We start from the raw sequence: 26,262 nt of genomic DNA, 5'->3' as shown, positions 1-26,262 counted from the left end.
AAACACAGTGGACCAACACCAGCAGCTGACATGGCACCCCAGACCATCACTGACTCTGGGTACTTGACACTGGACTTCAGGCATTTTGGCATTTCCCTCTTCCCAGTCTTCCTCCAGACTCTGGCACCTTGATTTCCGAATGATATGCAAAATTTGCTTTCATCCGAAAAAAGTACTTTGGACCACTGAGCAACAGTCCAGTGCTGCTTCTCTGTAGCCCAGGTCAGGCGCTTCTGCCGCTGTTTCTGGTTCAAAAGTGGCTTGACCTGGGGAATGCGGCACCTGTAGCCCATTTCCTGCACACGCCTGTACACGGTGGCTCTGGATGTTTCTACTCCAGACTCAGTCCACTGCTTCCACAGGTCCCCCAAGGTCTGGAATCTGTCCTTCTCCACACCTTCCTCAGGGTCTGGTCACCTCTTCTCGTTGTGCAGCGTTTTCTGCCACACTTTTTCCTTCCCACAGACTTCCCACTGAGGTGCCTTGATACAGCACTCTGGGAACAGCTTATTCGTTCAGAAATTTCTTTCTGTGTCTTACCCTCTTGCTTGAGGGTGTCAATGATGGCCTTCTGGACAGCAGTCAGGTCAGCAGTCTTACCCATGATTGCGGTTTTGAGTAATGAACCAGGCTGGGAGTTTTTAAAAGCCTCAGGAATCTTTTGCAGGTGTTTAGAGTTAATTAGTTGATTCAGCTGATTAGGTTAATAGCTCGTTTAGAGAACCTTTTCATGATATGCAAATTTTTTTAGATAGGAATTTTGGGTTTTCATGAGCTGTATGCCAAAATCTTCAATATTAAAACAATAAAAGGCTTGAACTACTTCAGTTGGTGTGTAATGAATCTAAAATATATGAAAGTCTAATGTTTATCAGTACATTACAGAAAATAATGAACTTTATCACAATATGCAAATTTTTTGAGAAGGACCTGTATATCTTCTCGGACTGTGGGCTTTAGACAGGACTTTACATAAAAGCAAACCCTGTACGTTAACCGCCCAGTCATAGCTATCATCCAGCCATGTCTCAGTTATTTCCACTATGTCATAGTCCTCCTCAATATTAAAAGCAGGCTTCGTTCCGCTGTATAACCAAAAAATGGCGCACCATAGGGTAATAACGTTTAAAATAGATACAAAGTAGTATCTCCAATAAATGGAGGCTCACCTGGTAGAGTTGTGCTAGATTAGCCACAACTCTAATGTAGACATGTATCAAGTTGGCATAAGCCCCTCACAACGGATGGTATGCAACCCGGGATGGATACTTCTGTTCAGCGATGCCTGGAATCCCTCAGAAAGCCAGTGGTTCAATAGAAAAAAGGAATATCCCACAGCGCAAAAACCACCCAGTAGTTGGATTGATGAGGGTTCTTTTAATTAAGCAATGGTACAACGCGTTTCGGGGATATACCCCTTCTTTAGGTTCAATTTACTTGCATAGTCCTCCTCACACATCACTAATTCCAGTTCCCCAGTTTTAATAGTCAGGCTTCTGGCATTAGTATATACACTGTCGCAATGTGAACACTGAGGTGTTGTTTGCACCAGGAGCGTGTCACCCGGCCCGGCCTTAGTGGAGTAAAAGCCCTAGTCCAGGTGTCCAACTAAAGTAGTTGGGGGACACCATATAGATAGTGTAGCTGGTTCAGCTATTTCAGGGCGGGCTTTTACTGGGAACAGGCAATGTGTTGGGTGGGTGCCTGTTTCGATTGCTCCAGTCCGGGACTTAGGGCATGCTCATGTCCAGGGATCCTATTTAATCCTGCTACTGGATTTTGGGTGTGTCTCACTCTGGAGTGTCTTGTGAAGCAGAGTCCTGGTGAGGCTCTGTGTGAGTGGTCTCAGCCAGGTGGGCTGAGGGGCCACGAGACTAGGCGATAGCCTGAACTTTGGGGGACACGGTGACGCCTGTGAAACAAGGATCACAATGCCAGAGTCGGGAGGACTACTGGGCCACAATCCCCTAAAAGGTATTGAAGTGTCACAGCCTGGAGGTTGCTGGACTGAATGGCTGAGGAAAGCCGCATTTGTGTTCCATGTGTGAACAGGGCTCTCTGTGTGAGTGAGTCAGGGATAAGCTTATGTGTTTAGTTAGAGCGTAGCCGAGCAAGGGTTTGTTATTTTGTGTGGATGTCAAACGTGATAAGTTGAAGCTGCGACTTCTTAAGGCTAGGTCTACACTACGACACTTGTTGCGCGGCAATAAGTCAGAACTACACAGCAACATTTGGTTGCACCAGTGTCACACGACAATTTTTATAATGGTAGTCTATGGTGTCGCACAGCAACATGCGACATGCTGCGACTGCGACAGTCACAGAAAAATCCATCTAGAATGGATTTTTTGCGACTGACGCGTCGCTGTCGCAGTATGTTGCATGTTGCAGTGCGACACCATAGACTACCATTATAAAAATTGTCGTGCGACACTGGTGCAACCAAAGGTTGCAGTGTAGTTCTGACATTGGTGCTACAAAATGCTGAGGTGACAAATGTCGTCGTGTAGACCTAGCCTTACCTGTGCTTTGCTAAAGTGTCTGAAATAAAGAGTTTGGACATTATAATCGTGTCTGCTAAGATATCTGTGAGTGTGACCCCCTGAAAAGAGACAATCCCTTACAATACATTTAAGTCTACTTTCAGACTCACGTTTTGGCTTTCCGTTCAGAGCTCTCACAAGCGGTCCAAAACGTATCAGATTGTTTTTCCATTTGGAGTGCATTAGAATGCATTCGCTCAGAATGCATCAGTTTGCATCAGTTCAGTCTCCATTCTGCTTTGGAGACGGACACCAAAATGCTGCTTGCACTGACACAATAGAAAATGGATCCGTCCTCCATTGACTTTCAATGGTGTTCAAGACAGATCCGTCTTGGCTATGTTAAAGATAATACAAACGGATCTGTTCTGAACGGATGCAGATGGTTGTATTATCTGAACGGATCCGTCCATGACAGATCCCCACAAAACGCGAGTGTGAAAGTAGTCTAAGAGGTTTATGTATATTTTTTTACCCTACACCTTTCCTTCGGAACTCTTCTAGTCCCTCCATCCATTCCTCCCCCAGTCCCATTACCTTGCCCCCCGATCTCTATCTGCACTATCTTCCCCTCCTATAACGTAATTACCCTCCCCCCAGTCCCTAGTTTAAACACTCCTCCAACCTTCTAGCCATCTTCTCCCCCAACAGAATTGCCCCTTCCGTATTGAGGTGCAACCCATCCCTATGATAGAGCCTGTAGCCGAGAGAGAAGCTGGCCCAGTTATCCAAGGATCAGCCTACCTCGTGCCAGACTACCCCTGTGAGGAACAGAAAAGAGACCTGAATAGCTTGGAAACAGACACATTACAAGTCATTAACCCCTCTAAACGTACACTCACAAGTGTTGAAATGGGGCTACTGGCTAAGGGGTTATCTTTTGTCCCAGATTGTCCATGAAATCCATTCAGCTGGGTCAAGAATATTAACCTCTTTGTTCGAAAATTAAAGTGGCAATTTTTTTTTTATAACACATGACAGGGACCAATGTTCTAACTGGGAATTGAGGAGGATGAGTTATCGGATGTGAGGCTGCTAGCGGGACTTTTGGAGGATGGCGAGCGGGATATAGGAATGGGACCATTCACTGATCTTCGGGTATTATCCAGAAAAAACCCTCAGACCCTGTTGTGGGTGACTTGGTGGGAGAATACCCACTAATCACATACAGAGACAGGTTGGTGCACAGTACGTTTAACACTCCTATTAGTGGTACGTGGCTCCCAAGGAGACCACCAGTAAAGATAAAAGAAGGAAAGGAGGCAGCGCCTCATGTGTGGTCTTGTATCATAGGATAATAAAATAATAGTGAGTAACTCTTACCGGAAAATGTTGTGAGAAGTCACAACATCTATATGTAGCCTATGCTGATTTTTCCCGATCAGCGTGCGTGGTGCCTGCGCTGCTGCCAAGGTTCCAGCCCGTGCTATGGGAGCATTCATCAGGGTGAGATATCAGTACAGAAGAAGAAAAAAACGGAACCTTTGGAATAGTGCTGTCAGCAGGAGTCGGAAGCAGGTAAGTATTGGTAAAACAATACTATTTATTTACAGTCAACGCATTTCAGGGGCGGAGAGCCCCCTTCATCAGGACAATATACAACATGAGACAGCATTCATATATAGCGGTTATTTAAACTCAAATTTGGCGCGTGAGACCTGGGAGAGGTGGAGCGGAGGGAGGAAGAGGGGTGGGTTAGTTGGCGTGTATTAGTAGGACTTGTGTATCGCAAACACTGGGAAACGTAATCAAGCCTTAATAATCCCTACGGACCTATTTGGTAATTATGCTGGTTTCTTATTAGCGATATTCATTGTGGAGCATACTGTAAAGTAGGACAATACTGATGCAGTGAAAGTGGCCACATTATGTATTATCTGAGAGTGTATTAATCTCATACTAGTGTGTAGAGAGGGACAGAACAACAGATGATCTAAAGTATAAGTATAGTAATTTTTATAATTGGTTTATCACATGAATCAATATTTGAAACTGTTTTGTTTCAAAAGAAAAAAAGAAGAGTAGGACAGTGCCGATGCGATGAAAGTGGCCATGCTATGCACTATCTGAAGGTATATTAATTTCATACTGGTATGTCGGGGGAATAGAACGAAGGGCCATCATTACTTTAAGAAATTAAGGTCAGTCAGTCCGAAAAATTGGGAAAACTTTAAAAAGTGTCCCCAAGTGCAGTTACAAAAACCATCAAGCGCTACAAAGAAACTGGCTCACATGCGGATCGCCCCAGGAAAGGAAGACCAAGAGTCACCTCTGCTGCGGAGGATAAGTTCATCCGAGTCACCAGCCTCAGAAATCGCAGGTTAACAGCAGCTCTGATTAGAGACCAGGTCAATGCCACACAGAGTTCTAGCAGCAGACACATCTCTAGAACAACTGTTAAGAGGAGACTGTGTGAATCAGGCCTTCATGGTAGAATATCTGCTAGGAAACCACTGCTAAGGACAGGCAACAAGCAGAAGAGACTTGTTTGGGCTAAAGAACACAAGGAATGGACATTAGACCAATGGAAATCTGTGCTTTGGTCTGATGAGTCCAAATTTGAGATCTTTGGTTCCAACCACCGTGTCTTTGTGCGACGCAGAAAAGGTGAACGGATAGACTCTACATGCCTGGTTCCCACCGTGATGCATGGAGGAGGAGGTGTGTTGGTGTGGGGGTGCTTTGCTGGTGACACTGTTGGGGATTTATTCAAAATTGAAGGCATACTGAACCAGCATAGCTACCACAGAATCTTGCAGCGGCATGCTATTCCATTCGGTTTGCGTTTAGTTGGACCATCATTTATTTTTCAACACGACAATGACCCCAAACACACCTCCAGGCTGTGTAAGGGCTATTTTACCATGAAGGAGAGTGATGGGGTGCTGCCCAGATGACCTGGCCTCCACAGTCACCAGACCTGAACCCAATTGAGATGGTTTGGGGTGAGCTGGACCGCAGAGTGAAGGCAAAAGGGCCAACAAGTGCTAAGCATCTCTGGGAACTCCTTCAAGACTGTTGGAAGACCATTTCAGATGACTATCTCTTGAAGCTAATCAAGAGAATGCCAAGAGTGTGCAAAGCAGTAATCAAAAGGTGGCTACTTTGAAGAACCTAGAATATAACATATTTTCACTTGTTTCACACTTTTTTGTTGTGTATATAATTCCACATGTGTTAATTCATAGTTTTGATGCCTTCAGTGTGAATCTACAATTTTCATAGTCATGAAAATAAAGAAAACTCTTTGAATGAGAAGGTGTGTCCAAACTTTTGGTCTGTACTGTATGTGGGGGAATGTTCATGTTTTAGTGGTGAGTCAGGGGGGCATGTGCACATGATTGGTCCACATGGCCCGGATTCATTGTATACAATGTTTATAACCCATTTCTTGTTGTGTCTGTTGCTTTAAATAAATGTGATACTTTTTTTAGATGTGCGGCTCCTATCTCGGTATTCTTTTTCTTCAAATTACAGTTCCTTTCCTTCTCCATACTCTTCTCTTCCCATCACTCTGGTACAAGTTGATATTGGTCTCATCTGTCCATAGGATGTTGTTCCAGAACTGTGAAGGCTTTTTTAGATGTCGTTTGGCAAACTCTGATCTGGCCTTCCTGTTTTTGAGGCTCACCAATGGTTTACATCTTGTGGTGAACCCTCTGTATTCACTCTGGTGGTCTTCTCTTGATTGTTGACTTTGACACACATACACCTACCTCCTGGAGAGTGTTCTTGATTTGGCCAACTGTTGTGAAGGGTGTTTTCTTCACCAGGGAAATAATTCTTCAGTCATCCAGCACAGTTGTTTTCTGTGGTCTTCCGAGTCTTTTGATGTTGCTGAACTCACCGGTGCGTTCCTTTTTTTTAAGAATGTTCCAAACAGTTGTTTTGGCCACGCCTAATGTTTTTGCTATCTCTCTGATGGGTTTGTTTGTTTTTTCAGCCTAATGATGGCTTGCTTTACTGATAGTGACAGCTCTTTGGATTTAATCTTGAGAGTTGACAGCAACAGATTCCAAATGCAAATAGCACACTTGATATTAACTCTGGACCTTTTATCTGCTCATTGTAATTGAGATAATGAGGGAATAACACACACACCTGGCCATGGAACAGCTGAGAAGCCAATTGTCCCATTACTTTTGGTCCCTTAACAAGTGGGAATCACATATGCAAACTGTTATAATTCCTACACCGTTCACCTGATTTGAATGTAAACACCCTCAAATTAAAGCTGACAGTCTGCAGTTAAAGCACATCTTGTTTTTCACTTCAAATCCATTGTGGTGGTGTATAGAGCCAAAAATGTTAGAATTGTGTCTATGTCTCAATATTTATGGACCTGACTGTGTGTGTATATGATATATATATAATTATTAAATAAAATATAATAAATGATAAATGAATAAATAAGGAGACCACCGGGCACATTTAAATGTGGTGACTGTGTAGCATGCAAGGTGATTCATAAAGGCGACATTGTAACCAGCTTTGTTACCGGACGCAGTTAAAATATAAGAACCTGTAGGACGGAGGGGTGGTGTACCTGGCCACATGTATTTGCCGCAAGCAATATGTGGGGAAAACAAAGAGGGAGTTCAGGAGACCTATAGGGGAGCATCTTTCTGATATTGCCAGACAGAATGATACCCCATTGTCACAGCACATCATGACATTCCATCCAGGAAGATCTGAGTGTATGAACTTCCAAGGAATTGAGCATGTGAGTCCGCTAGAGGGGGCGATGTTGATAACTTCCTACTACGTAAGGAGGCAGAATGGACCTTCAGATTACATACTGTGAAACCTAAGGGCCTTAATGAATTCATTTCATACCATACACATGCTTCATATAGGGGTCCCTCTTGAGATATTTGCTTGTATTTTTCCGTTTCCATAACTCTAATGGACTGCGGGTACGAAGGTCCAGGTAACACTTTGTTGCTATATCGCCTGGAGTTTGAAGATGTGCGCTAAAAGACAACTAAGTGTATATTTCAGTATCCGGAACCATGTAGTGATGTCATCTGACTATATGTGTCTCTAGTACTGTCCACTGGAAAGAAGGTGTCAGGTATTCGTATGATTACCTCCTTGTATGTGCCCATCTACTTTGTAACGTTTTGTCCCATATAGTAGACAGATTATGAAGCCGCCAGGGACTTGCCTTGAAATAATACACAATATTCTCACCCATGACCAAGCCGATGATCTAACACATGGGGGGGAGGCGTAGTTCTCCTGGCCTTCTCACATGTATGGAGCTACTGCCATTTAGCTATGGTGCTGGGCGGCCGCGCTCATGGCCGTCATAGTGCCGGAGGCTCTGTTCAGCTGTGTGCACGCCATTAGAGGCGCACAGCGATATTATGTTCTATTGATACAACCAATCTTTATTCGCTTCTCCACACAGCTCCTGATGGGTTGTTGTTTCTTGTAACCACAATGAAACGCGTAGAGCATTTAGGAGTGTTCTGAGATATAGCCTCAGTGATAGGAGGTTGAATTTAGTGTGACTGGCTGGGAAAGTAGGACTGCACCGTATACCAGTGTACCTAGTGACAACACACCAGTAAGGTTACAGATAGGTGCAGAGCTCCATGTTTGACCCTGCATATGTCTGTCAGCTTCAACCTTCCCCCTTAAATATAGTGTGTGCTGGCTGAACGATATGCCACAATGCTGTGGCTGTATATGGACTGAATGGAGGTGTTATTGAGCTAACTGAACTAAACACACCTCAAGCAATTAGAGGTGGCAACCCAGCTATACACTGTATAGGGTGATGATTATTCCTATCATTTTTAATAAGTAGGATTTAGTGGGCAGATAGCCTGTTATAATCAAGTTTTCAAATAAAGTTTTTTCGTTTTTTTCCTAATGCTATCTACCTTTAAGTGAACACAGTTCTCTAAGAACCCAAACCCCTCCTTCCTACACCAGTTCTTGAGGAACTTGTTTACCTCCCTAATCTCCCGCTGCCTTTCTTGTGTGGCTCGTGGTACCGGCAGTATTTTGGAAAATACTACCTTTGAGGTCCTTGCCCTAAGCTTTTGACCTAAATCCCTAAAATCCCTAACTTTGTCATTGGTTCTGATATGGACCATGACCGCAGGATCTTCTCCAGCCCCTCCCAGTAATATGTCAGGCAGATCTGTGATGTGTCAAACTCAAGCGCCAGGAAGACAACACACCGTTCGACGATCCCTGTCTTTGGGACAGATTGCCCTATCTGTACCCCTAATAATTGAGTCTCCCACTACCAGCACCTGTCTGGCCTGCCCTGCTCTCCTGGTCCCCTGCTTACTGGAGCTAACATTCCCCTGACTGGCAGAGAAAGTGTCCGGCTGCAGTAGTGCTCTCTCTGAACTGACATCTGCCAATCTTGCAAACTTATTGGGGTGTGTCAGATTAGGGCTAGCCTCCCTGGCACTCTTCTCTTTACCCTGCTTTCTAACTGTTACCCAGCTAGCTACCTCACTTCTGGTGACAGATTTCCTTTAAAACTACACAGGTTGGAAAGCTGGGGTAAGGGGATTGAAAATTTCTGCACTGTCTTATTACCCCAATAGCAGACATGTTTTAGGAACTATACATGTCTTACATAGAATTTCTTGAAAAGCGCTCCCTTATCATTGATGTGCAGAATGGTGTCTCGGCTGTAAACCACATCAAATGATGCTTCAGGAAAGATCCTTCTTGTGGCATCTCCTATTTCAAACTGCACCTGTGGAAATGAGAAGAGGTTGTATCTAGCTTAACTACAACTGCAAATGAGCTCTTAAAGGCTATGTACACCTTTTGGAGTAATTTTTTTTTTTTATGATTTTGGCTACAAATCATATTTTCAATTGGCCTTTATTAAAAATATTGAGCTGTTCAGTCAGAAAGGGTTAACTGTTTTTCTAACTGTGTGACTGGTACTTTCACTTTGGGCCATCATCTAATTACCCTTATTTTTAAGGGTACTTTCACACCGGCACTGAGTTCCGTCAAAAGGGCTCTATGCCGGAAAATAACTGATCAGGTATATCCCCATGCATTCTGAATGGAGAGTAATCTGTTGAGGATGCATAAGGATGTCTTCAGTTCAGTCATTTTGACTGATCAGGCAAAAGAGAAAACCATAGCATGCTTCGGTTTTATCTCAGGTGAAATAAACTGAAGACTTGCCTGAATGCCGGATCCGGCATTCAAAATACCGGAATGCTGGATCCCTCCTTCCAGGTGAAAAAAAATAAATGCCAGATCTGTTTTGCCGGATGACAGCAGAAAGACAGATCCAGCATTTCAATGCATTTTTTTGACTGGCAACAGAACTGCTTGTCGGATGAGACTGCCGCAAGTGCGAAAGTAGCCTAATACAATAATTTAAAAAAAGGCCCCCAAAGGTGTACATAGCCTTTAACAAGCTATGCCTCTAATGCTAGAAGATGAAAGGTAGCTATGATAAAGTCAATATTCAACCTTTTTAAAAAGTATTGAGACATGACATGACTTGTCTGGCCTGTAAGACTCACACAGTTTAAGGAGTGCTCCAAAAAGGAGAAATCCTATTCCCCAAAAGATGCTCATGGAAAAAAAAACAAAAAAAAAACGGGTGGATTTGCAGCAGTATTGCGACGCAGTAACTGTCCATCTGATTTTAACAAATGAAACATGTAAACTAATGTGTTTAATGTGTAAAATAGGCACAGCCAGGAGCATTGTTAGAAAAAAACATTTGGGGCCTGGGCCCGATGTTTTGTCCTAGGCTCCAAATGTATTGCCTGCCAGCTAGATACAACTGTATTGCCGTCCTTAGGACACCAATACAATTGAATCTAATGCACTTGAAGAGCTGAAGGACCTATGATGACCAGTGATGGCCAGTTCGCATTGTTCGCCCGTGAACATATGCAGGCTGCTATCTTTTTTCATAAGTCCGGCGAGGCACAGGTAAGCCTATACCTGTGACTTGCCGGATTTGTGAAAAAAGATGGCAGCCCGCATATGTTTGCGGGCGAACAATGCGAACTGGCCATCATTGATGATAACATCACAGGTCATGTGACCAGTAAAACAGGCAGTGGTTGAGAAGGATCTGCGATGATGTCACCATCGTGTGACCAGTGCAGCAGAGGATGGCAGTGAAGAAGAGAAGTCCTGGGGGAAGAAGCTGTGGTGGTGTCCGGTACATGAGGAGAGCTAAGTGAAGGAAGAGGCAGAGCAATTCCGGGAGTTGTGATTACTTAACTGGGACTGTATGTTTGGGCTGAAGGGAGGGACGTTATATACATGAGACTGTATGTTGGAGGGGGCTGGGGGAGCGAGTGATGTTATTTACATGGGACTGTATGTTGATGGCAGCTGTGGGAGGGAGTGATGTTATTTACATGGGACTGAATGTTGGAGGGGGCTGGGGAAGGGTTATGTTATGGTGGCTGTGCGAGGGAGTGATGTTATTTACATGGGATTGTATGTCGGAGGGGGCTGGGGGGGAGTGATGTTATTTACATGGGACTGAATGTTGGGGGGGGGGTGATGTTTACATGGAATTGCATGTTGGAGACGGGGTGATATTATTTACATGGGACTGTAGGTTGAAGGTGGCTGGGGAGGAGGTGATGTTATTTACATAGGACTGTATATTAGAGGGGGCTGGAGAGATGGTGTGATGTTATTTACATGGGACTCTATGGCAAAAGGAGGAAAATAGTGTTATTAACACAGGGCTATATATTAGAGGGGCTGAAGGGAGGGGAGTGATGTTATTTACATGGGAATGTATTTTGGAGGGGGAGGAGAGATGGTGTGATTTTATTTACCAGTACATGGGACTGTATGGTGGAGGCAGGAATGCACTGCAGGGGGCATTATAAATACTGGGGGCACTTGAGGGTGAGCATTATAAAAGTAGGGGGCAGTATAAATACTGGGGGCACTGTAGGGGTATTATAAATACAGGGGACATTAGGAGTTCTTATTACTCTTGGGGGCGCTATAGGAGGGACATGTATGTGGGCGGTCTTTTCTTAACATAGGACCACATACATGTCCGGGTTTCATACTATTATTTTCACTTTATTCTCTTCAGGTATTGTTCCATATTCCTTTTTTTTTGGGGGGGGGGGGGTGGGGGGCATTGAATTGGACTTTAAATTATCCCGGACTGCACGTATTTGGTCCCCATTTGTGGACCTTGGTGGGCTGTATGTCTGTGCCTGGTTTCACCTATAACTGGCACATTGTACATTGCATACAATTTTAAAGTGTTTGTATGTTTGTCCTGTCTAATAAAAAAGTTTTATTGATTTTTATATATATTGGATGTGCATTTCATTATGGTTTTCTAAGCTCTCTGGCTTTTTGGTTGTTTAGTATTGTATTCAAACAGTTTTTGCACTCCTCACCATTGGTAGTACTGTGCCTATGCCTATTAGAATATTAGAATACTACTGAGGAGCCTGTAGAGAGCTTTATTAGCACTAGAGGGGCTTATTTCTAGTGGTGGCTCTGTGAGGGTATTATTAATACTGGAGGTCTCTTCTACTAATGGAGGTACTTTTGGGGAGCATTATCACGGTTGGGGGCACTGTAGGGGGCAGTAATACTAATGACGGCATTCTAGAAGAGAATTACTATTGGTGGGACTTTGAGGAGCACTATTACTATGGGGGACTATCTGTATGGCACAAATTTTTCTTCAGGATAGTATTTGGGGGTATTGGGGAGTACAGCGAGCAGCAGGATAACACTGTTGGGACATGATGTGAGGAAGCTAAGATGTCTGTGTGTCACACTATGCAGAGACGAGGCGCGGCTGAGAGAAGTTGTACGGACCAAATGGAGAAGATGATGACAGATAAGATCTACATCGGAGGAGACGTCACCTGGGAGGCACTGAATGTGACAGGTATGTGCTGCTGTATAGCAAGTACAGCAAAATGCGGTGTGCGGGGGGAGGTTCGATTTAGAGAACTGAGCCATATTCATTGGGGCTTGGGCCCTTGATCTATTGAGACCCTAGTAACGCCCTTGGGCACAGCCAACTGTCACATCGGGGTACCGATGAAAGAAGGATTGATGCAATCTTAACTAAACCTCAACATTATCATTAAATACATTTTCCAACCTACTGAACAGGTTCAGTTTCGTAACTCACCTGTGGAGTTTTCTCCTTGACAGCTTTCTCCATGGCAATTTCCACCATGTTAGATGACAGGTCCATCCCTAGAACTTCTACCCCATAGGTCTGTCAAGGGAAAATAAGGCATTAATTAGATTGCGTCCATAAAAAAAGCAAGTATTAATAAAAATCTACTAACGCTTCAAAAAGATATTATTCATGGCTTAAACTGACTGTTAAATCTTCTTAGGCTACATTCACACATACGGGAAAAATGGCACAAGGCCATTTTTAGAACCAACTGATGTCAATAGGACTATTCACATTGCTGTTTTTTATCAGGTCACATTTTTTAGCCGTTTTTTTTTTCACAGCTAGATAGATCCCCATTGAAATTAAGACAATAGTGCACCCGTCTAACAGCCATTAAAAATGGCTGCAATAGGTCAAAATAGGCCTTTTAGGGGTACAATAAAAGTTACCTCATCCACATGCATGCACAGTACACTCGCTCCTCATTATCGCGCTAGGAGAGCAGGTCCTGCTGCATTCAATGAGAAGGGAGTGTCCTGTGTGTGCAAGTTAATGAGTTATTTTATTATTATTTTTATTTATTTTTTAAACAAGGAGAATGGGGGCATTTTTTATACTGGGAGCTACTAATGGCGCCATTAAAATACTGGGGGCACACAAAATACTGGGGGCACTAATGGAGTATTAATTCTGGGGGGCAATAATAAAACTAGGGGCCTCTAATGCCTTATTCAAGTGACAGTGTTTCGGTTAGTGATTTCCATCAGTGATTGTGAGACAAAACCAGGATTGGAGCCTCCACAGACATAAGGTATAAAGGAAAGATTCTGAATGTTTTCACTGAAGGGGTTTCCCAGCTGAATGTGTCGCTGTCATACAATATTATCTCCATAGGTGATGTAAGTACAGTCATTCTGGATGTAGTCAAGACTCCAGTTTAAGTGCTAAAGTGTATTATGTTCCTTATCCTTTTTATATAGCTAAGTGCAAAAAAAGGACATACATTTGCCTAATTATTATTATTGCCTTAATAAACTTATATACCGTATTTATCGTCGTATAATACGCTCTATAGGTTTTAGAGGAAGAGAATGATAAAAAATATTTTTCATTAGACCTCAGATTAGACCACCAATGTTAAGCAGACCTCAGCTCAGAGCCCCAATCAGACCCCAATGTTAAGACCCCAATAAGACCTCTGCTCAGACCCCAATGTGAATGACCCCCAATTAGACCTCAGATCAGCCTCCCAATGCCACAGATCACCTCACAACAAATAAAATAAAAAAGCCACTCGCCTCTCCTGCTCCAGATGCCACAGCTCCTCACCTCCAGCACTCTGTCTTCTTCCTGCCGTGGCTGTGCTGTGGCCTGACGTGCACAGAGTGAGGTCACAGAGTGCCCTCATGCTGTGTGCAGCGACAGCAGAGGACCAGGAAGCGGTGAGTACAGAGCCTTCACCTCTTCCTGACCCTCTGGTACTAATGAGCGCTTCCATAATGGAAGCGCTCATTAGTATTCACCAAAAAGACGCAGTTACATTTTCCCCCAACTTTGGGGCAAAAAAAAGTGTGTCTTATGAGGCGAAAAATACGGTCTGTGTAGTCTCTTTTAACCCTTCCCCCTTCTTGCAGGGTATCATAAGATGGCGCCCGCTCCGCATAGCCTCAGGGTGCCTGCTGTTTCATACAACAGACACCCGTGGCTCATGTCCGCAACGTTTAACACTGGTCAATCCCGACCATGGAATCTGTGCACATGCAAACCCTGAAGTGCTTCCAGGTATGCTCCGACTTCCTTCGTCAGCAATCGGAGGAGAAGGAGCTTGTATCCATCAGCGGAATAAATATATTGGTAGAATGGGGTGGCTCTACTAGTCAATAGGGATGAGATGGTGCTCAATATCTGAGTGTCAACTCCAACACACCAGAGAAAAATTATAAGGAGATATTTGTGGAAGATATGGCACTCATATATCTGGATGACTGCTCAAACATTCGATTTTATTAAATTAAAATATTATAATGTTCGACAAGTCATATTCATTAAAAAGGTCATATTTAAAAGGTCATGCAAGATACGTAAATTGTACAGAAAGTAAAACACAAAATGGTTAAAACATCACTAAAATTATGATTCTATGATAATCACTGAGGCATAGATTGACTAGTTGATCGCATAGGCCTGACAGCAATTGGTATGTCCACCACAATATAATCTGATTGCCGAATATAATAATCGTTGAAACCGGAATTTTCGATTAGGTAATCACCGGATATTCCATATCAGCAATCGCCGATTTTTGTATAATGTAGTACACTTTATAATTTCCACATAAAGAAGGAGCTGGTTTTAGTTTGATTATTGGCTGTGAGTTGCAGATGTTATACTAGTCCAACACCATATATTTGGGCGACTCACAAAGTCAATATTATATAGTGGGAACTCTGTGTGATAATTCACAAATTAATCGCAATTTGATTTATTCGGGGTTCCAGCTCTTTGGTGGCGTCCCACCTGTTTATGAGCTGTACTGCTCCCTTACCTCCAAAATGAAGTACGGCTTTTTCTCCAGATCTCCGCTACTTCGGCATCCCTCGTCCTGGCTTATTCCGATGAAAGTGAAAATGGAACAATATCACTGCAGGAAATTCTTTAGCAAGCACTGGACGAATCTGTTTATCAAACAGCTGACGAAAGAGAGGTATAAGTCCAAATGTTCTCCAGCGTACGCAGAAATGGTGGTGTTATAGGGCCCAGATTCCTCCCAGATGCGTTTCGAAGTCCCATAAGTTACTGACTTCTTCCTCCACGCCTACACGGAGCCTGTTTTCCCCTAACTCCTCCTACACACCACTCATCACATGACGGACATCACCACAGGTTCTGCAACCACAATGTAGTGTTTAGTCCAAACTCTGCTCCTGGTGATAGAGATGTCCGGAGGGGCGGGACTTCTCGGGAGAGGGGCAGAGATTCATGTGTGCCGGACCTGGCAGCTTCTTATACAGCACTCCTTACTAGAAAAAGACAATGCGTAAAAATACACATGAGTCTTTTTCCAGGGAGTAAAATGGCCTGAACAGGCGTCTATGACGCTTGTACAGGCGTTATTGCGACTTCTTCAGGGTAGTGTGAGGGGCGGATCTTTACCCAGCAGACGTCTGCAGTGTGTGTCTGTTGGATGAAAGCTCTTTCTTCATAAAGATGCAGAGCAAAGGAGGGTCTAGGTGCAAATGGCAACAAGACTACAAAGTCTTGTCGCCATTTTGCAATTCTAAATTGCATTGGCGACCATTTTGGTCACCATCTGGAGCCCTGAGAAAACTATCAGTCCCGCAGGCACAGATCAAAAAGAGCCAAGCAGGCTTAGGCCAAGTTCACACTTAATTTATTGTGAGCCAAAACCAGTAGTGAAACTCATGCTGAGATCAGGCGTAATTTAAAGAATTGCACCTGTTCTGTGTTTTTGACCTGCACCTGGTTTTGGCTCACAAAAAAGCATCCTGCACACGAACGTGTGCGCCCTGTGGCCATGCTGCGGCATGGATGAACACCGCAATGCATGAACACCGACCGTGGGGCAGCCACAGCGGGTCGCAGACCCATTCACTTTAATGGGTCTGCGATCTGCCCGTTCTGCAAAAAGATATCTTTTTGCGGAACGGAAGTAAGGGACGAAACCCCACAGAAGCACTCCATTGTGCTTCCGCAGGGTTCCGTGCTTCCGTTCCGCATCCCTGGATTTGCGGACCCATTGGAGTGAACGTGGAATGCCCACGTAATAGCGCTCGTTTATTGCGGATCCGCAATACGGCAACGGGCAGCACACGTTTGTGTGCCGGAGGCCTAACTGATTGAAATAACTCGCCAAAAAACTGAAGTGTGAACTCGGCCTCAGCTGTAGAAAATAAACATCCAAACAGGCATAGCTGCAGAAACAACTGATCCAACCAAGCAGGCAAGCTACCTAAGCAGGTCATGCATTGCTACAGAATAAAACATAAGCAGGCATAGCTGCAGAAACAATAATCAGATTGGTAGAGCTGCAGAAGCAAATCATTCAAGCAGAAAAATTGCCAAACATCTGAGCAGTCCTTGTCTCCAAAGCAGACCACCCAAGCAGGCCTTGCTGCCAAAGCAGACCACCCAAGCAGGCCTTGCTGCCAAAGCAGACCACCCAAGCAGGCCTTGCTGCCAAAGCAGACCACCCAAGCAGGCCTTGCTGCCAAAGCAGACCACCCAAGCAGGCCTTGCTGCCAAAGCAGACCACCCAAGCAGGCCTTGCTGCCAAAGCAGACCACCCAAGCAGGCCTTGCTGCCAAAGCAGACCACCCAAGCAGGCCTTGCTGCCAATGCACACCACACAAGTAGGCCTTGCTCCCAAAGCACACCATCAAAGCAGGCAGCATCCAAGCAGGCCTTGCTGCCAAGGCAGATCATACAAGCAGACCATCCACGCAGGCATTGCTGCCAAAGCAGATCATCCCAGCAGACATTGCTGCAGAATCAACGTGCCAGGAAGCAAAGCTAAAAATCAACATCCAAGCCAGCATAGCTGCAGAAGAAGATCATGTGATCAGCAATTGCTTCAGAAGCAATAATCCAAGCAGCGATAACTGCTGCAGCAAACATTCAAGCTGGTAATGGTGCCTTCATATGTGGTAGATTTTGTGGCTAGATGCAAACAGCACCCCAGCTAGAATCCCCTAAATACCAAACAAGGTGCAAGTCAACAAGGTATAGGGCAGCATCATCCACATCAACCAAACACAAAAGCAGATGTAAAATACAGACTACCAACCCATTCCTACAACTACAGACTAAGTCCCGGAGGCCTACAACATGGGGATATCAGTTGCACATCTTGTTCCATTTTATCATTAAAGGGGTTTTCTAAGATTTTAATACTGATGACCTATCCTAATCGGTGGGGTTCCGACACTGGGGACCCCCGCTGATCAGCTGTTTGAGAAGGCGACGGCGCTACTATGAACACTGCACTCTTCTCTTGGCTTTTTTTAGGCCAGTGAAAACACGTTCATTGTTCACATGGCCTAGGAGCAGCTTTGCCCCATTCAAGTGAATGGGGATGAGATGTGATACCAAGCACAGCCACTATACTATGTACAGCACTGTGCTTGGTGAGCTGTAAGATGGCAGCGGCGCTTACAGGAGTGCCACTTCCTTATCAAAACAGCTGACTGGCGGGACAGGAAACCACAGGACCAAAGGATGGAAAAAACACCGAAGGAGGAAGTGGAGTATTCCCTTTTTAATTGCTGTAAAGGCTTCCTGTCCAGGTTTGGGGACGGATCCCTCTCTCACTGGTGCTGTTATGGGTGAAAAGAAAACAAAAAGTACCTGCTCTTTTTCTTGCTACTTTGGACCTTAAAGGACATCAGTCTGTTGCATGTGTACTTAGCAGCTGAAGGCATCTGTACTGGCTCCTCACTGCTGAGAAAAATGATGTCTAAACATATGTAAATGAGTCTCTAGGGGCAACGGGGGCATTGCAGTTACACGTAGAGGCTCCACTCTCTTTCCAACTGCTGCACCCTGTCCACTTTGATTGACAGAGTCAGGCAGTGATGAGGTTTTCACTGTCTGACACTGTCAATCAATGTGGAAAGGACGCAGCAATTGCAGAGAGAGCAGAGACTCTAGGTATAACTGCAATGCCCTCGTTGCCCCTAAAGGCTCATTTAAATATATTTAAACATAATTTCCCTGCAGAAAAGGTAAGTATATGGCTATGTCATGGAGCTGATGGCACTGGCTGTGGGACATGATGATGGTGGCAATGGCATGGGGCTGATGGCGCTGGCTGGGGGACATGGATGATAGCAAATGGCAATGGCATGGGGCTGATGGAGCTGGCTGGGGGACTTGGATGATGATGGCCATGTAATTTGTATACATACAGAAGAAAATAATATATTGCAATATATCATTATATGGCACATGCTTCAAATTATATCACAATATAGATTTTAGGCCATATCGCCCAGCCCTACCGAAAACTATAGGCCAGTATGTATAACATCTGTTGTTGGTAAACTGTTTGAAGAGATGCTATCTTAAAGTACCTCAATGAAAATAAGCAAATAACGCCATATCAGCATGCCTTTGTGAGGGATCGGTTAGATCAAACTAATTTAATCAGTTTCTATGAGGAGGTAAGTTCTAGACTTGATGGTGACAAACCAATGGGTAAGTAACTGGCTCAGTGTTAGAAAACAGAGGGTGGTTATTAACGGTCACACTCAGATTGGGTCACTGTCACTTGTGGGGTATTCTCTTCAATATATTTATTAATGATCTTGCACAGTAAAATATCGATTTTTGCAGATGACACTAAACTGTGTAAAGTAATTAACACTGAAGAGGACAGTATACTACTACAGAGGGATCTGGATAGATTGGAGGCTTGGGCAGAGAAGTGGCAGATGAGGTTTAACACTGACAAATGTAAGGTTATGCACATGGGAAGGAATAATACATGTCACCAGTACATACTAAATGGTAAAACACTGGCTTACACTGACATGGAAAAGGACTTACAAATTTTAATGGACAGCAAACTAAGCTGTAGAAACCAGTGTCAGGCAGCTGCTGCCAAGGCAAATAAGAAAATAGTTATCCCCTAAATAACTGAACCAGGGTACACAACAACCCAGTACCGTGGAGGTATACCACTAAGCTAAACCACCCATAATCGTAAAATACCTCTACACGGCTTATTATCAAATAGACTTTATTCAATAAATAAAAGCATGCATAAAGGTCAATTGGCGACAGAGTTCCAAGAGAAGATATGGAGGGTGCCGTAGTATCAGTTATACCTAATCCATACGTCATAAATTAAATTAAATAAAAACTAAACCTAACACAAGTATTAATAATTACCAGGATTTAGAATGGAGAACCCAATTCGATAGCTTAATATCGCGTTGAAGGCAAAAAAATAATTAAAAAAATGAACAAACATCTATGCATTACGGACCGATATGGCGGCGCCCTCTTCCCAACGCCGTTTTGCCCTACGGCTTCTTCCATCGCCCACTTTACAAATCACTAGTCAGACCACACATGGAGTACTGTGTACATGAGAGATCTAATAACTATGTATAAAAATATGAAGGGTCATTAGAGATCTCTCCCATCATCTATTTACCCCGAGGACTGTGACTGTGACAAGGGGACATCGCGTCTGGAGGAAAGAAGGTTTGTACACAAACATAGAAGAGGATTCTTTACGGTAAGAGCAGTAAGACTATGTAAGTCTCTGCCTGAGAAGGTGGCCTGGATTTATTTCTGGAGTGTAACAATATTACAGGTTATAGTTACTAGAGATCGGTTGTTGATCCAGGGAGTAATTCTGATTGCCTTAATGGAGTCGGAAAGGATTTTTTCCCCCCTAAAGTGAGGAAAATTGTCTTCTATCTCAATGGGGCTGTTTTTCCTGCATTTTTCATTACTGCACATCAAATCAAGACATGGACATTCTGCCCTTTGAAGTTCCCTGACATAAAAAAGCCTTCACTATTGCAGCCATTATGCGAACAGAGACTTCCTCGTGGCTGTTTCCTACTATTTCCCCCCCTCCCCCCCACACCTTATGATTTTTCCGTTTGTCATGTATGCACACAACTGGTTAAAAAAAATAAGGTTTTATTTTCTGAAATGCTACAGATGTAGCTGAGCTAAAATTGACTCTGATAACACATAGTTATCCTGTAACAAAATCCATTAAAAAGTTATCTTTTTTTTTGCCATTAATTACTTAACTCATTAACCATCAAGTTTAGCTCGGCTGCATCTGTAAATACCGCAGAGTTGAGAGACTGGCTGCAGTGTTCATGTGGGCATAAGGGTACGTCTATGTTGTGGCCAAACAAACAGAAGTTGGTAGGGAAGCCAGAGCAGAGGCCCAACTCAGAGAACCCTTTAAAGTGATCATACAGATTGGTTCACAGAATCATTGGGGATGTACCTACTCCCTCCCCCCAACATGCCCAATCTTTTTGTTCCAAATGAAGGTAAACCACAGATAGGTGTATAGCAGCCACTTATTTAACCTGTAGAGGACCAGCGCTGTACATGTACTGCAGGCTGATTGGGTGGGTGCAGGAGCTGCGCCCGCCCGATTAGCGGCATGGACCCGTCAGTCACTAACAGCCGGGCCCCTGCTGCAAACGCCGACATCTGTGGTACAGTTTCCCTCCGCTTCCCCATCGGGTCCCCGTGCTTCAGTGACGGGGACCCGATGGCAGAGAAGGCAGCTCGATGCCTTCCATAGGCATCGGGTCTTGCCTTCTGTGGAAGCCTGTGAGATCCAGCCCCTGAGGGGATGCAGAGGGGTTCAGACAAAAAAAAGGGTTTTTTTATAATAAAAAAACACATTTCCCAAAATAAAACACATAAAGCTGAACGTCGTAGAAAAAATAAAATAAAAACTGTGCTAAAACAACAATTTTTTTGGTCACCTTACATCACAAAAAGTGTAAGGCCAATTGTGTAAGGCCAAAGCTGTGTACTGGCTGTGCCTGTGCTAGGGACCGAAAATTGCGGTCGGCAATGCACGGGCACCTGCATGCGGATCGCGACCCCATTCACTTGAATGGGATCCGCGATCTGTCCGTTCTGCAAAAAGATAAAACAAGTTCTATTTTTTTGTGGCACATAAGCACAGAACGGAACCCCACGGAAGAACTCCGTAGTGTTTCCGTTCCGTATATCCAGATTTGCGGAGCCATTCAGGTGAATGAGTCTGCATCCAAGATGCGGAATGCACATGGCTGGTGCAACACGGGCCTTGTGCAAGAGGCCTAATACCAAGTGATCAAAAAGTGATATGCACCCGAAAATAGTACCAATCAAATAGTCATTTCATCCTGAAAAAAATGAGACCCTAGCTAAAACAATTGGACAAAAAATTAATAAAACTGTGGCTTTCAGAATATGGTGACACTAATAGGGATGAGCGAACCCGAACTGTATAGTACGGGTTCGTACCGAAGTTTGGGGTGTCCGTGACACGGACCCGAACCCGAAACGTTTTCGTAAAAGTCCGGGTTCGGTGTTCGTCGCTTTCTTGGCGCTTTTTGAAAGGCTGCAAAGCAGCCAATCAACAAGCGTCATACTACTTGCCCCAAGAGGCCGTCACAGCCATGCCTACTATTGGCATGGCTGTGATTGGCCAGTGCAGCATGTGACCCAGCCTCTATTTAAGCTGGAGTCACGTAGCACCGCAAGTCACTCTGCTCTGATCAGTGTAGGGAGAGGTTGCAGCTGCGACTGTTAGGGCGAGATTAGGCAGTGATTAACTCCTCAAAAACACTTAAGTCAGTGATCGATCTACAGCTGTGGATCATTGAACTGCTGCTATTCAATTGCTCACTGTTTTCAGGCTGCCCAGAGCGTTTTTCAGTCACTTTTTTCTGGGGTGATCGGCGGCCATTTGGTATCCTGTGTTGCGCCAGCACAAGCTGCCACCAAGTCCATTTAACCATCAATAGTGTGGTTATTTTTTTTGCTATATCCTACATCAAGGGCAAGCTGCCACCAAGTACATTTAACCATCAATAGTGTGGTTATTTTTTTGCTATATCCTACATCAGGGGCAAGCTGCCACCAAGTCCATTTAACCATCAATAGTGTGGTTATTATTTTGCTATATCCTACATCAGGGGCAAGCTGCCACCAAGTCCATTTAACCATCAATAGTGTGGTTATTATTTTGCTATATCCTACATCGGGGGCAAGCTGCCACCAAGTCCATTTAACCATCAATAGTGTGGTTATTATTTTGCTATATCCTACATCAGGGGCAAGCTGCCACCAAGTCCATTTAACCATCAATAGTGTGGTTATTATTTTGCTATATCCTACATCAGGGGCAAGCTGCCACCAAGTCCATTTAACCATCAATAGTGTGGTTATTTTTTTGCTATATCCTACATCAGGGGCTTGGCTGTGCTTGCTATTTTATTGAGGGGTGAAATACAATTGCCAAAATAGCAGTACCCTAAATCTGGTGTTTCAGCTGTGGCCAGACAATTGTAATACTGTCTGCTGTCTGGCAAAGGATATATTTTTGTTCTGGGTTGAAATACAATTCCCAACTTAGCAATTCCCTAAATCACTTGTTTCTGCTGTATCAGGCCTACTTTAAATCTATCCATAAAAGGGTATATTAGATTGAAGGTGCAGATAGGGTCATTCTCAATAACTTCACACACAAGCTACCGTGCATTTCCAAGTCTAATTCTGTCCGTAAACGTATACCTGTCACCCAGCGCCTAAATAATAGGCCTCAAATTTATATTCAGCTAAATCTGTGGTTATTGCTATAGTTGGTCAAGTTATTTTGTGTCCGTCAAAGCACAGTTTTTGTTCTGGGCTGAAATACAATTCCCAACTTAGCAATTCCCTAAATTAGTGGTTTCTGCTGTATCAGGCCTACTTTAAATCTATCCATAAAAGAGTATATTAGATTGAAGGTGCAGATAGGGTCATTCTCAATAACTTCACACACAAGCTACCGTGCATTTCCAAGTCTAATTCTGTCCGTAAACGTATACCTGTAATCCAGCGCCTAAATACTAGGCCTACAATTTATATTCAGCTAAATCTGTCGTTACTGCTGTGCCTGTATTAGTGTAATACGGTACCTAAATAGATAGCCAGATAGTGTTAGGTGTCTGTAAAAAAAAAAAAAAAAAAGAGGCCTGAATTTGAATTCAATACATTGGGCCAAATAATATTTTTCTTATTGTGGTGAACGGTAACAATGAGGAAAACATCTAGTAAGGGACGCGGACATGGTCGTGGTGGTGTTAGTGGACCCTCTGGTGCTGGAGGAGGACGTGGCCGTTCTCCCACAGCCACACGTCCTAGTGTACCAACTACCTCAGGTCCCAGTAGCCGCCAGAATTTACAGCGATATTTGGTGGGGCCCAATGCCGTTCTAAGGATGGTAAGGCCTGAGCAGGTACAGGCATTAGTCAATTGGGTGGCCGACAGTGGATCCAGCACGTTCACATTATCTCCCACCCAGTCTTCTGCAAAAAGCGCACAGATGGCGCCTGAAAACCAAGCCCATCAGTCTGTCACATCACCCCCATGCATACCAGGGAAACTGTCTGAGCCTCAAGTTATGCAGCAGTCTCTTATGCTGTTTGAAGACTCTGCTGGCAGGGTTTCCCAAGGGCATCCACCTAGCCCTTCCCCAGCGGTGGAAGACATAGAATGCACTGACGCACAACCACTTATGTTTCCTGATGATGAGGACATGGGAATACCACGTCAGCACGTCTCTGATGACAAAACACAGGTGCCAACTGCTGCGTCTTTCTGCAGTGTGCAGACTGAACAGGAGGTCAGGGATCAAGACTGGGTGGAAGACGATGCAGGGGACGATGAGGTCCTAGACCCCACATGGAATGAAGGTCGTGCCACTGACTTTCACAGTTCGGAGGAAGAGGCAGTGGTGAGACCGAGCCAACAGCGATGTAAAAGAGGGAGCAGTGGGCAAAAGCAGAACACCCGCCGCCAAGAGACTCCGCCTGCTACTGACCGCCGCCATCTGGGACCGAGCACCCCAAAGGCAGCTTCAAGGAGTTCCTTTCAAGGCACTTCTTCAAACAATGTGCTGACGACAAGACCCGAGTGGTTTGCACGCTGTGCCATCAGAGCCTGAAGCGAGGCATTTCACGTTCTGAACCTTAGCACAACCTGCATGACCAGGCACCTGCATGCAAAGCATGAACTGCAGTGGAGTAAACACCTTAAAAACAAGGAAGTCACTCAGGCTCCCCCTGCTACCGCTTCTGCTGCCTCGGCCTCTTCTGCTGCTGCCGCCTCGGCCTCTTCCTCCGCCTCTGGAGGAACGTTGGCACCTGCCGCCCAGCAAACAGGGGATGTACCACCAACACCACCACCTCCGTCACCAAGCATCTCAACCATGTCACACGGCAGCGTTCAGCTCTCCATCTCACAAACATTTGAGAGAAAGCGTAAATTCCCACCTAGCTACCCTCGATCCCTGGCCCTGAATGCCAGCATTTCTAAACTACTGGCCTATGAAATGCTGTCATTTAGGCTGGTGGACACAGACAGCTTCAAACAGCTCATGTCGCTTGCTGTCCCACAGTATGTTGTTCCCAGCCGGCACTACTTCTCCAAGAGAGCTGTGCCTTCCCTGCACAACCAAGTATCCGATAAAATCAAGTGTGCACTGCGCAACGCCATCTGTGGCAAGGTCCACCTAACCACAGATACGTGGACCAGTAAGCACGGCCAGGGACGCTATATCTCCCTAACTGCACACTGGGTAAATGTAGTGGCGGCTGGGCCCCAGGTGGAGAGCTGTTTTGGCGCACGTCCTTCCGCCGCCAAGGATCGCAGGGCAACATTCTTTGACTCCTGTTGCCTCATCCTCCTACTCAGCTTCCTCCTCCTCTTCTTCCACCTGCTCATCCAGTCAGCCACACACCTTCACCACCAACTTCAGCACAGCCCGGGGTAAACGTCAGCAGGCCATTCTGAAACTCATATGTTTGGGGGACAGGCCCCACACCGCACAGAAGTTGTGGCAGGGTATAGAACAACAGACCGACGAGTGGTTGCTGCCAGTGAGCCTCAAGCCCGGCCTGGTGGTGTGCGATAATGGGCGAAATCTCGTTGCAGCTCTGGGACTAGCCGGTTTGACGCACATCCCTTGCCTGGCGCATGTGCTGAATGTGGTGGTGCAGAAGTTCATTCACAACTACCCCGACATGTCAGAGCTGCTGCATAAAGTGCGGGCCGTCTGTTCGCGCTTCCGGCGTTCACATTCTCCCGCTGCTCGCCTGTCTGCGCTACAGCGTAACTTCGGCCTTCCCGCTCACTGCCTCATATGCGACGTGCCCACCAGGTGGAACTCCATCTTGCACATGCTGGATGGACTGTGCGAGCAGCAGCAGGCCAGAGTGGAGTTTCAGCTGCAGCACGCACGGGTCAGTCGCACTGCGGAACAGCACCACTTCACCACCAATGACTGGGCCTCCATGCGAGACCTGTGTGCCCTGCTGCGCTGTTTCGAGTACTCCACCAACATGGCCAGTGGCGATGATGCCGTTATCAGCGTTACAATACCACTTCTATGTCTCCTTGAGAAAACACTTAGGGCGATGATGGAAGAGGAGGTGGCCCAGGAGGAGGAGGAAGAGGGGTAATTTTTAGCACTTTCAGGCCAGTCTCTTCGAAATGACTCAGAGGAAGGTTTTTTGCAACAGCAGAGGCCAGGTACAAATGTGGCCAGCCAGGGCCCACTACTGGAGGACGAGGATGAGGTGGAGGATGAGGATGAAGCATGGTCACAGCGGGGTGGCACCCAACGCAGCTCGGGCCCATCACTGGTGCGTGGCTGGGGGGAAACGCAGGACGATGACTATACGCCTCCCACAGAGGACAGCTTGTCCTTACCTCTGGGCAGCCTTGCACACATGAGCGACTACATGCTGCAGTGCCTGAGCAACGACAGCAGAGTTGCCCACATTTTAACGTGTGCGGACTACTGGGTTGCCACCCTGC

General features: G+C 45.1%; 1 protein-coding gene and 1 pseudogene across 3 annotated transcripts in view; one reads left to right on the top strand and one right to left on the bottom strand.

The window, feature by feature from the left end:
* Positions 1 to 26,262, bottom strand: part of LOC122920736 (phosphomethylethanolamine N-methyltransferase-like) — a 283,047-nt gene that overhangs the window by 67,549 nt on the left and 189,236 nt on the right. For all 3 annotated transcript variants that reach the window (XM_044270449.1, XM_044270450.1, XM_044270448.1), the window contains 2 exons: positions 12,688 to 12,777; positions 9,148 to 9,270 (listed from right to left, as the gene is read on the bottom strand). In XM_044270449.1, the coding sequence (XP_044126384.1) occupies positions 9,148 to 9,270; positions 12,688 to 12,777 (213 nt within the window). The remainder of the gene's footprint in view (positions 1 to 9,147; positions 9,271 to 12,687; positions 12,778 to 26,262) is intronic.
* LOC122920735 overlaps positions 1 to 26,262 on the top strand; it is a 77,964-nt pseudogene that overhangs the window by 8,686 nt on the left and 43,016 nt on the right.

This window comes from Bufo gargarizans, chromosome 10, assembly GCF_014858855.1.
Source record: "Bufo gargarizans isolate SCDJY-AF-19 chromosome 10, ASM1485885v1, whole genome shotgun sequence".
Classification (NCBI taxonomy): Eukaryota; Metazoa; Chordata; class Amphibia; order Anura; family Bufonidae; genus Bufo; species Bufo gargarizans.
The sequence above is the reverse complement of the archived record's forward strand: the minus strand, read 5'-3'. Positions and strand labels throughout refer to the sequence as shown.